Source organism: Sorex fumeus, unplaced genomic scaffold (assembly GCF_029834395.1).
Source record: "Sorex fumeus unplaced genomic scaffold, SorFum_2.1 ptg000005l, whole genome shotgun sequence".
In the NCBI taxonomy this organism is placed as follows: Eukaryota; Metazoa; Chordata; class Mammalia; order Eulipotyphla; family Soricidae; genus Sorex; species Sorex fumeus.
In genome coordinates this window covers 1,886,497-1,899,150 of record NW_026606062.1, presented here as the reverse complement: position 1 = coordinate 1,899,150, position 12,654 = coordinate 1,886,497, and the positions used below count along the sequence as shown (strand labels likewise).

The following is a 12,654-nucleotide window of genomic DNA, read 5'->3' as shown; positions in this document are numbered from 1 at the left end:
GTGTACAAGGCAAATGTCCTACCACTGTGCTATTGCACCAAGAAGCACAAATCTTGCTTTTGAGATTATCCTTGACATGTGAGACAAAGCTGGGTGGGGACCAAACACATGACCTAATGACTACCACTGATCCTAAACTCCATCTCCATTTTTTTTAAATGCCTAGCATTATGTAATCCCTTTCCCTTTTGCATCGCTCTTATCATTTTCAGAGGTTGCACTGGATAAAGGGAATCAGAGATTGTGAGTTCTCACACTCTGTCCTTAGAGTTACTTTACAAAGAGGGACAATGGGTTTGGACAAAGTATTTACTAACTTCACTCCCTCCCCTGCTTCATCTAAGTCTTATACATTTTATCATATTCTCAAATTCTGCACAGAAAAAAAAATAGCAATAATCTTACTGCATTCTGTTGGACAACTATTCATTTGGAACTAAATGCATGGGTTTTTATTGCAGAAAGGAGGAGGTTTGAGTCACACCCAGCAGTGCTTGGGACCTATTCCTATCTCAGGCATGATCCCTGGGCAGAACCATATGTGAGATCTGGGTTGGTGCTTTTGTGTGTTTCCTGATGGAGACCTGCACCACTATGAACTTCCTCCTTGGGACTTCTGTTGCCTTTGTTCTGTAACTTCTGATTAGTTGTTCATTTCTCAGAATATATTTTGCTCTTTTATTCCCTCTTAAATATCAAAGTTACTTACAGTATGCTGTTCAATTTTCAAACATTGGTGTTTTTCCTGATGTTCTTATAAAGCCAATTTCCACAGAAATTATTACATTTAAGTCGAAAAGCTATTTTACTTGATTTCTATTTGCCAAACTTACTCGAATTATGTTTGAGCATATTATCTAGCTTGAAGAATCTCCTATGTATACTGGAGAAGAACATGTGTTCAGTGTTTTGAGAATGGAGGGTCATACACATTTGTACTAGTCCCAGTTCTTCAAATTCCTCATTTAAGGTTCTTGTTTTTTCCTTCTGATGTTTTGATGTTTTGTCTGATTAATCTGTTAAATTATGATAAAAGCGATTAAAATTTTCTGCTACTGTTACATCACCATTAATGTACATCCTCCAGCATCAGCGACTTTATAAACTGTTGCCTTTAATTTTTCTGGTGCATATGGGTTATGAGTTAAGGTCCTCTTGATCTATTGATTCCTTAACTATCATGCAATATCTGTCCTCATCTCATTACTTCCTTTAGCTTAAATATTATTTGGGCTACATCGAACTAAAAAAAGTTTTTTTTTACAAATTTGTTTTGGTAATGCTCAAGTTTACACCTGGCAGAGTGACTCTGACTCAGGGATTACTCCTCATGGTGCCCAGAGAATCATACGGAGGTGCCAAGAGTTAAACTCAGATAAGTCACATGCAAGGTAAATACCATGCTGAATGTACTAACTCTCTGGGCCACTAAACTAAAAAAATGTTTTGCATGACAAAAGTTATCCTGGGATAAAATTATAAGTTGTGCTACCGAATGAGAGAAAATATTTGAATATTATACATCATAGAAAGGGATAATATTTAAGATTTATATAGAACTCACTCAATGTCAACAACTAAAAAGAAACGATAACCCCCATCCAAAACATAGGAAAATAAGATGAACAGATACTTCTCCAAAACAGATATATGTCCAGTCAGCAGGTACAGTGTTAAATGTCACTCATTATTAGGGAATTGAAACTTTTTTTAAAAAAATCATCCCACACAAGTGAGAATGGCATATATATATATATATATATATATATATATATATATTTAAAATTGAAACAACCAGTGCCATGGGTGGAGTTGGGTAGGATTGTGACAAAGGAACCTTCTTTCATCGTTGGTGATACTGTTGACCTGTCCAACCTCTATGGAAAACAGTATGGCAATTTCTCACAAAAAGAGTATGAAAAGAACTTCCATATTCCATATGACCCAGTGATACTGCCCCTTGACCTGTATTCCAAGAACACCATGTACTAATTTGAAAAATAAATATGTATACCTATGTTCATTACAATGTTTAATAGTCAGGATATGGAAATGATCCAAATGCTCAACAAATGAATGATGGAAGAAACTGTGACCTATAGACATAATGCAATACTCTTCAGCTATAAGCAAAGCTGACATCTTGCAGTTTACTGTAACTTGGGTGGAACTAGAGGGTATCATGTTGCATGAAACAGATGGAGAACAAATACTGGATGATCTCACCCATGTGTGGTATATAGAGAAGCAAAACAAGGAAATGGGAATAGAAAATATTGAATGGTAGAAAACCCTTGGCCACTGATTGAAAAACAGGTTACCAAGAAGCCGTGGTGGGTAGAAGGCAGGGATAATGGGAGAAACAGACTAAAAATGACATCAGCACAGCGGTGGAGTGCTGTGGTCACGTTGATGGTGGCAAACATGTACTCATTTTCCACATTAAAAACAGAAATGCTAGCCCTATTGTAACTGTTGACAATAACTACCATAAATAAGGAAATAAAATAAATAAATCTACAAGTGGTATATCTTGTGGGTGTTTTATCATATTAACAATGAAACAAAACACCAATTATTTTAAGCATCTATGTGCTGCACATTGAAGGATTTACAGGTGACCTTCAATCATGAAAAAAAAAAAAGGATCAGAATTCTGATCTAAAAAAACAGTGTCATGCTGAAGAGATAGCACAGTGGGTAGAGCATTTGCCTTGCATACGACTGACCCGGCCAACCCCAGGTTCGATTTCTCTGGCCCTCTCGGAGAGCCCGACAAGCTACTAAGAGTATTTCGCCCGCACAGCAAAGCCTGACAAGATACCTGTGGCATTTTCGAGATGCCAAACACAGTAAGAAGTGTCACAATGGAGACGTTACTAGGCCTGTTCTAGCAAATCGATGAACAACGGGAGGACAGTGACAATGACAGTGACAAATAAACATGCATATACATGCTTAATACAGTATTTAATTGCATCAAAAGAAACTGGAACCAGTCAAAGTAATCATTAAAGACACAATAGATAAATTATTATGATGGGCACTCTTTCCTTAGATTGAATTCTATGAAATGCATTTACAAGAGATAATTTAAAACATGAAACACAGCAATATGCACTATGATTTTATTTCTATAGGCCAACCCAAGTTCGATTCCTCCACCCCCTCTCAGAGAGCCCTGAAAGCTACCGAGAGTGTCCCACACGGCAAAGCCTGACAAGATACCTGTGACATTTTCGAGATGCCAAACACAGTAACAAGTGTCACAATGGAGACGTTACTGGGACCCGCTAGAGCAAATTGATGAACAATGGGAGGACAGTGACAGTGACAGTATGCTTACACACATGTTACAGATGTACTCCACAAAAAATACCCACATGGATATTTTCCATATAGAATTGGAGATGTTCCCTGGCAAATGAATGGACTGTCACTTTCTCCAGGCATTTTTTATCTTCAATGGGAACTGGAGAACTTCACTTTTGACTTAATGGTGTCAGACTGACATAGAAAGTAAACATAAAAACACACATATGAGGGGCTGGAGCGGTGGTACATCGGGTGGGCCTTGCAATTGGTCTTGCACTTGTTCAATCTGGGGTTTGATTCCCAGCATCCCATATGGTCCCTGGAGCACCGCCAGGAGTAATTCCTGAGTGCAGAGCCAGGAGTAACCCCTGAGCATCACGGGGTGTGACCCCAAAACCAAAAAAAGCAAAGCAAAACAAAACAAAACACCATGCATATGTATATACTACTAACACACACTGATTTTGCAAAAATCTATAGTTTCTAATGAAAACTATTTGGTAAAAAAATAATTTGAAGCAAGGATAACAAGTCAAATAGAAACGTTTGATAACCTCTGAAGACAAACATCTTAAAGGTGAGGAAACTTGGAGGGAGTTAGAAAAGGCATATTGCACCATCCCTTTCTGGTGATGCAAACTAAATGCTTTATCTGGGTGTCCTTTGAGGGTCCCACCAGGCATGGCTGCTTCCCTCCCCTTTCCAGGGTTCCAGGGGGCTGGCCAGGCCTGCAAGGCCCCCAGACTGGCTGCCCAGGAGCAGGTGGTTAGGGCCGGGGTGGAGGGAGTGGGGGAGGGGGGATGCAGGGATGGGGGGGTGACGGGGCCTTTACCTTCAGCACGCTCCAGGCCCTTGCCACTCTTGCTGGCCATCGTGCTGGTGCTGTTGACCGTCTCGGAGGACGTGCTGAGCTTGGTGCTGGGGTCGCGCTTGGGTTTGGGGGGCGGCTGTCTCCGGGAGCCGCAGCTGCCTTCCTCCTCCGTGCCCCCGACCGAGTGCAGGGACTGGGACCTCACGGAAAAGCCGGTGGAACAGGGATGAGGGAGCCGGTCCTGAGGCGCTGGCATGGTCATGAAGCCCATGCGGAAATGCTTCCCCGAGTAGCCTCCATCGTGGCCGCGCCCCACGTCCCCGCCGATGCTGTAAAGAGAGCAGACAGAAACCCCCAAGGTGAGTGAGCTGGAGAGACCAGGGCACGCATGGGGTGCTCGCTGAGAACACATGGTTAGTGATGCTCCAGCTCTGAACAGAGCACAGGGTAGAAACCAGTCACCTACCTATTGGAACATCTCGAAAAGATCTGGGGTGAGGGATTGGACGGGATGTGGATGTGGGATCCCACCCTCTGCTGCTCAGATCCCCTTCCTGGCCCATGCCCCTGCATGCAGAGCAAACGCTTTGCCCCCAGACTCTCCCCCAGCCTCTATTTTTTCAATCCATTATAAAAATTGCTGGCTTGTAACGTGAAATCCTAAAGCCAGTTTCCAGATGTCTTGGTCCCCAAGGCGCCAACCAAAATGGTATCCCCAAGAAAGAATCCTCCACAGAGCACAATTCATCTTCTATGACTCTTCTTGACTTTCGGGACATCTGATTGTGCTTCAAAAGTAAGCAGGGATTCTATTGGACTGACTCTGAGTCCAAGGACAAAGGGAGTGGAAGACCTTCGAGAATGCTTGCCTCCTCAGCCCCTGTTCTACTCGATGAGAGGATTAGGAAGCAAGGAGATAAAATTACAGTAGCGAGTGGGAATCTTGGCACTAGATACAAAGGTGTGAGATAAAGAAAAAGGAATATAAGAAGGGGAGAAAGGGAAAGAGAGGGAGAGGAAAATGAGCAAGGAAGTGTGGAAGGAAGGAAGGAAGGAAGGAAGGAAGGAAGGAAGGAAGTTGGAAGGAAGAAAGGAGTGAGGGAGGAAGAGAAGGAGGAATGGAAATTGGAAGAAAAAGGGGATGGAGGGAGGGAAGGAAGGAAGGAAGGAAGGAAGGAAGGAAGGAAGGAAGAAAGGAGTGAGGGAGGAAGAGAAGGAGGAATGGAAATTGGAAGAAAAAGGGGATGGAGGGAGGGAAGGAAGGAAGGAAGGAAGGAAGGAAGGAAGGAAGGAAAAGAAGGAAAAAAGAAAAAGGAAGGAAGGAGGGAGGGAGGAAGGGAAGGAAGTTGGAAGGAATGAATGAGGGAAGGAAGTTGGAAGAATGGAAGAAGGAAGGTAAATTAGAAGGAAGGAAGGAGGCAAGGAAGTTGGAAGGAAGAAGGGAAAGAAGTTGGAAGGAAGAAAGAGTGAGGGAGGAAGGGAAGGAGGAAAGGAAGTTGGAAGGAAAAAGGGAGGGAGGGAGAGGGAGGGAGGGAGGGAAGGAAGGAGGGAAGAATGAAGTTTGGAAGGTAGGAGGGAGGGAAGGAGTATTGGAGGAAGGGAGAAGGGGGAAGGAAGTTGGAAGAAAAGGAGGGAAGGGAGTTGGAAAAAAAGGAGGGAAGGGAGTTGGAAGGAAAGAAGGAGGGAAGGAAGGGTTGGAGGGAAGGAAGAGGGCAGGGTGGGAAGGAAGGAAGAAAACAAGGAAGGGAGGGACGGAGGGAGGGAGCAAGGGAGGGAGGGAGGGAGGGAGGAAAGCAAGCTGTTTAAATCTATATAGCAATTCTTACTTTCAGTCTTTCAGACTCCCCTAGAAATTTAGTTCTACAAATAAGCCACCCTCAGATAATAATAGAAGAGTCCCCTGCCTTTTCTCAAAGGGTGAAAGTAAAAACGATTATCAGCATTTTATCATGCAATCCCATTCCTGCAGTGATGCTCAATCCAAGCATCAGGAATGGCCTTGCCAAGTTTCTTCCCTAGGGAACAGCTTCATGCAGTCTTGGATGCACCACCCCATGCTTGAGCTACTCTAGGCTAGTGTGATTGTATGTTTTATTATTTGTATTATTGGTAAGTTACCATCGGGGCCTATAAACTCTCCAAATTCCCCTCATATAAATTAGTAGTAATTGCTTCTTTATGTCACACCATTTGGCCTACCAATGCTTTCAGATAATAGTGGAAACCCAATATCAACATCTAAAACAGATATATAGTTAAGATGTTATTTTCTACCATTATAGTCCTAAAAACCTCAGAAATGTTCATAGTGTGCAAAAATCCAAATGACAAGTTCTTAGTTTTTCACAGGAAGATTTGAATACAAGTTAGAAAAAAGAAAACATCTTTCTGTTTGAAGGTTATCCAACCAGATATATCAGAAATTATTCTTAAAATCTTTTTGCTATTAAGTAATACTGACTATTTTGGATGAAAAAAATATTTGGGGATTTTCTTCATTTATGGAATTTATTCGATTTGCCAAACACAGTAACAACAAAGTCTCCAATGGAGACGTTACTGGGCCCGCTCGAGCAAATCCATGATCAACGGGAGGGCTTTTACTTTACTTTACTTAACTTATTCTTTAATTAAGAAACAAAAATAAATATTATTATAACATATTAGACTGACTTTCTTAGGCATTTATGAATAATGAAAACATCTATGGATGTATAAATTTTGGAAACTTGTTGAGTCTGTCTTTCCAGGTCTGCATTTTTTTTAAACTTAATTTTGTCTGATTCTGACTTCCGGAATATGTTAGACCTGACATTAAGGTTTACAATTGCTTCTCTTGTATCTTTACTATCATAATGCTATTAATCGTATGTAATATTTTAGTATGACAAATCATGAGAAATGAGATTTTTCCCACTTAATCTACTGAGGATTTATGTCACTTGTATGATTATTACTGATAAAATCATAGCGCATTCAACAAACTCTGGTTCTGGCACTAGATTCTGATGATCACTGCTCCCAATAAAATTTATTTTAATATTTACATCATCTTATTCTAAATATGGTGTGTTACCAATAAGATACTGAACATGTCATATTTGCAAAAAAACCCAAAATAAATATTATTAGAGACCTGCATCATTAATGGTGAGGAATGAAATTAAAGGGACACTAAATGGAGGTTTTCCTCTCATTGTGGTAGACCAAGTGCAGGGAGCATTTTTATGAGCATTGCTTTTGGTGTTTTCTTCAAGAGCAACAATCAAGAAATAAATGGGAAATTTATTCAATTAGAGTAGTTGGTAATAAATCATTAGGAATTTAAAGCAGAATCATGGTGGTGGGGATTTTCAATTTGCTATGGTGATGGCCTGGATCATTTTCATAGAAGATGACCTACTTTATTTAGTTTAACCATCTTCAATTATTTTGCATCCCTGTGTCTATACTTCCATGACTGGACCATTGAACACAAGTTATTTCAAGCATTTACTAAGTTTGTTATCTCAGTCCCAGTATCCTAATTACTCCAGGGCGTTTTTATGCACAGGCTAATAGAATATTAGACTTGTTGGGAACAATCACTTCAATAAGTTCTCTCTTTTAATCTAAGTTGAGCCTACACATTTTCTTAGATCTGCTATTTTATTTTAAAATTACATTGTTTTCTATGTAAAACATTTTTAGATTACTCACTATGCATTTGTTTCTATCTATGAAAACACAGAGAAATAAGCATATATATACACACATGTGTACAGACACTACACAAATACTTTAATGATGATAAATTCAATGTATGCTTAATCAATAGAAGGTCACCGGTTCATGTATAGTTCAATCTATGAACTCAAATTATAAACACAGGGTGAAGAAGTGGAACTAAGATTGCACTGGATACAGACCATTTTCCTAGTCAAAGTAAAGGGCAAGCAGTCAAGGTGATGGCACATATGTGTTTAAGATCTCAATAAAGTCAAGTCTAAAGCAAATTGAAGGCTATGACATATGCAAGTCATTACTGAATTTACTTTAGGAACCAGTGCAATTTTTAAAATCTCAGTTTTCCTGAAATTCATACAGTCTGTTGACTGAAACTTTGTATACTTAGTCAAAGAATTATCATTCTAATATTACCTAGACACTTCTGATGTAAGGAATCTAAAAGTTTTTCCAAAGACATTAAGAACTATTATGACCATTGATGAGCAATACATGTTCAGGAAGAAAAAGAACTATCCCAAACTAGTACAAAAGTGATGAAACAGTCTAGCCAGTGACTGGGAAAAAGAAGCAAGAGCAAAACAAATAAAGTCTACCATTTATAAAATAATTTTCAGAAATCTTGCTGCAATCAACAACCCTAGATTCTTAGTGATTTGCATGCAAAGTTTTGGTTCCTGATTATTTTAATTGGTTTGGCTATACATTCACTGAGACTCTGATCCACAGAATTTTTTTTTAACTTTTTGGGTCACATCCGCTGATGCACAGGAGTTACTCCTGGTTCATGCACTCAGGAATTACTCCTGGCGGTGCTCGGAGGACCATATGGGATGCTGGGAATTGAACCTGGGTCAGCCGCATGCAAGGCAAACACCCTACCTGCTGTGCTATCGCTCCAGTCCCTGATCCATGTGATTTTTAATTTTTGTTTTGTTGTTTGCTTTGGGGCCACAGTTGGTGTTGCTTAGAGCTTACTTCTTGCTCTATGCTCAGGGACCTCTCCAGGCAGTGCTCAGGGAACTATATGGGGTGCTGGGCATTAAACCCTGGTCAGCTATGTGCAAGAAAAGCATTTAACCTGCTGCCTTATCCTTCCAGCCCCTGATCGACACATCATTTTAATTCTAAGGTGTACCTACCTGGATGTTCTAATAAAGGAAAAAGAATGGTGCAATGCTGTGTAAGGCTTCTTCCCAGGTCCCATGACTAAATTTAGTCTTGTGACCAAACGTGATGTCAGTGTGGTTGTGGTGAATCTGTCCCTGACAGATTCTCTTTCAATATGAGAGCCTGCCTATTTCAGGGCAATGGACACATGCATAATCTTTTTAGAGGCAAAGCATACAACAGTTCCCAAACCTCTAAGATCAAATATCAAATGCGAGAATCAGAGACAATTTGTGTCAGCCATGGAGGGATGTGACCTCAGTCTCACTAAAAACAGAATTCTCTGAGGACACAAATTAGTTAACCACCACTGGTTAGAGTCAATAAATCTGCTGCAGAATTTTAGTCAAGGTCACTCTCTCCTAGGCAGAAACTAACCAAAGACCGAGCATGAAGAGTTATGGCTGTGTCTGTGTAGTGCGAGAGACTATTATGGTCAATTATTATGTCTATTGGACCTGTTGAGACTTTCTCATAGCTCCCTCATGGTCAGGAGGTTTTTCCTAGTTAATTGACTTCTTCAATTCTCTCTCCTTCATAGCTTTTTTGCTGCATTGAGACATTTACTTGTCTTGCCTTATTCTTTCTCCTTACCCATCTCCTAGGCATACCCTTCAACAGATATACCATACTGCTCTTTCATTGGCCTGGTGTTAAATTTCCAGAAATCTAATATCTGAACTAACGTCTAAAGTCTGGAAATGATCAGACAATGGATGACATACGTAACCCAAAAAACAACAAAGATGAATAGGGGCTAAAATACAGTATAAAACCCCAGAACTGAGAAATGCCTATAAAAATAGGACATACTTCTGCTTTAGGCTGAGGATTCAAACAATGTTTGGGGAGATAGGAACCAGCTCCACTAGAGGAACACTTGGCTTGAAGTGAAAGTTACGTGGGCTGAAGAAAGCAGTCTTTTTGCAAGAAGACTCTCACACTCAAGATAGACTAAGCCTGACACATCTCATGTTATAAAAATAAAAAGCAGTTTCATAATCCTGAATTTCAACAAGTATACTTTTTTGTCTTTCACAATAGAGGCAGTGTTGCAGGGTCTAGCTGTTGGTTAGTTACGTGTTTTTGTGTGTGTGTGTGTGTGTGTGTGTGTGTGTGTGTTTAATATAAGAGACACAAAAAGCAATTGCTTAAATCAGGAGAGCTTGCTTTCCCACAAGTAACAGATAAAGAAATTATAAATTTTCCCTCGAACAGTTTGTTGGCTAATCAAGAGTTCCACACATCTGGGTTCTGGAATCATGGAATTTTCTAAGTCTATGTCCACAATGGTGCAATCTTTCAACAACAGAATTTCAACAACAGAATTCTTGTTTTTAAGTTACTTCCTTTGCAATTGTGTTTATGAAACCACCATTTGCATTTTAAGGCTGTGTCCCCAAAGAGTGGTAAGAATCATTAACCTCAAAAAGCCATCCACTATGGGGCCGAAGAGGGTAATGTGCTTGCTGTGGATGGAACTGTTTCAATCCTCAGGATCCTAAATAGTTCCTCAAGCAGCGCCAGTAGTGTTTCCTGAGCGCAGAGCCAGGAGTAAGCACTGAGAACATGCAGGTGAGACCCAAAAGCAAAAAAAAAAAAAAAAAAAAAAAAAAAAAAAAAAAAAAAAAAAAAAGCCATCTACAGTGTCAAAACAAAACTTTTCTTCAAATTTAAATATCAACATTATATAGGCAAAATTCATTACTTGTGTTCTTAACTCTTTTTAATACTTACTTCCATTTTTCAAAGTACCTGTTTATCAGAACTGATACAGACGCAAAATAGAGGCATATCAATGCTTTGACAATGCTAGCCACTGAAATCGCTATTTGTTTTATTGTCTCTTTGAAAATCCATCAGTATTAAATGTTTTCTTGTTTCCTGAGAACTGTTCCCCTTGAAAGATGAGAACACAATCCCTGAGAAGGGTGAGCTACCAAGGTGAGATGTCAGTTCTGAAAGTGACAGGGGTATTGCCTCTGTGTGTAATTTTTGAAACAAACATGTCAATATTTCATAATGGAATCTTCTTTGGGATCCATTGGGAAGAAAAATAATGTATCGTTTCATCATGAGATAAGCTTTCAAATTTATCTTAAAACTTTAGAGACACTGACGGGTTACCTTGGAGTTTGTCTGCTTGGATTTTTTTCTGGGGTGGGGAACCTGTTCATAAAACTCAGAGCAAAAATATATCTCTGAAAATATAGCAAGTTACTTTTGAACCACCTGGACTTTTATCTCTTGATTTAAAAAAAAATATATATTCATTCATGTGGTCTTGGGCTGGAGCGATAGCACAGCAGTAGGGCGTTTGCTTTACATGCAGCTGGCCCTGCAAAGCCAGGTTTGAGTCCTCCACCCCTCTTGAAGAGTCCGACAAACTACTGAGAGTATCTCGCCTGCATGGCAAAGCATGCCAAGCTACCCATGACGTATTCTATCTGCCAAACACAGTAACAACAAGTCTCACGATGGAGACGTTACTGGGCCCGCTCGAGCAAATCGATGAACAATGGGAGGACAGTGCTACAGTGCAGTGCAGCCATCTGGTCTTAAGAGAATGGGAAATATTGGACCATAAAAATTAATGAGGAAACCAGTAAAGGAGATAATGGAATTTGTGTATGGGCAAGTTGACCGCTGTCATCTACTAAATATTCAAATCTTTCATCTTAGGCATTTCATTCTGAAGAAGTGGAGAATCAATATTTTGGCTTTATTCATTAAAATTATGACCTAATAAATTTATATTGATTTTTTCCCTCTCCATTGTCTTCTATTAGGATATGCAAGTCCAGACACTAATCACTTATTACCCCATGAGTCTCTTTAAAGCTGTGTAGAAGGTATTTTTTCCCCCTCCAAAATGGCCCTCTTTCAAATATCAGCTCCAGTTCAATTGCTCTGTGTTTTCAAACATCAGGATCTGGAAATATTTTATATATACATATAAACATATATTTATACATATATATATAGAGAGAGATAGGTGCATTCTTTCTTTTTCTGATTTGACATGCAGCATGACTGCCTCAACCCAAAATCAAACTTTTAAGAGAGAAACAGGATCAATTATATTGTCTTTATGTGTAGCAGATGGAATTTGTCATACACTTTATGAAATTTGCACTCATCGTGGTCTGGTGGGCTCTTCATTATTTTAAGTGGCTATTCGTATCACTCATCTTGACCTTGTTAGGGGTAGGTATCCTATCTATTTGTTCACCGCTTCAGTCATGAGTGATTGTGGGTGCTCAAACATACTTGTTTATGGAGGGAAAATAGAGGACATTCATTTTGGAACTAGTCAGGGAGAGGATTTAGAGAGTGTGGAAAGCTGTCGTGTATGCTTCTCAGGAATTTATCCTCTTTTGACAGGGCAGAGTCCCCGTGTGGAGATTAGTTTTTAGCTCAGACCAGAACCTTACTCTGTCTCAGCCAATGACTTGCTAGCTCCCAGATGACACCAAGACTGTTGTAGATATTGACGTATACCACAAGTCTGTCTGATCAGAATAAACCCTTTACACTCTGTGGATGCCCTGTCATTTCCTGTCCCTCTTGCTAACATGAAAGAGATCAGAAGGAGACCAGTGTTGTGGTATTGAAGAAGACCTAGAGCTAGT

At 39.9% G+C, this 12,654-nt stretch overlaps 1 protein-coding gene across 2 annotated transcripts in view; it reads right to left on the bottom strand.

The window, feature by feature from the left end:
• NYAP2 (neuronal tyrosine-phosphorylated phosphoinositide-3-kinase adaptor 2) overlaps nucleotides 1-12,654 on the bottom strand; it is a 347,775-nt gene that overhangs the window by 193,197 nt on the left and 141,924 nt on the right. For both annotated transcript variants that reach the window (XM_056121264.1, XM_056121274.1), the window contains one exon: nucleotides 4,148-4,455. In XM_056121264.1, the coding sequence (XP_055977239.1) occupies nucleotides 4,148-4,455 (308 nt within the window). The remainder of the gene's footprint in view (nucleotides 1-4,147; nucleotides 4,456-12,654) is intronic.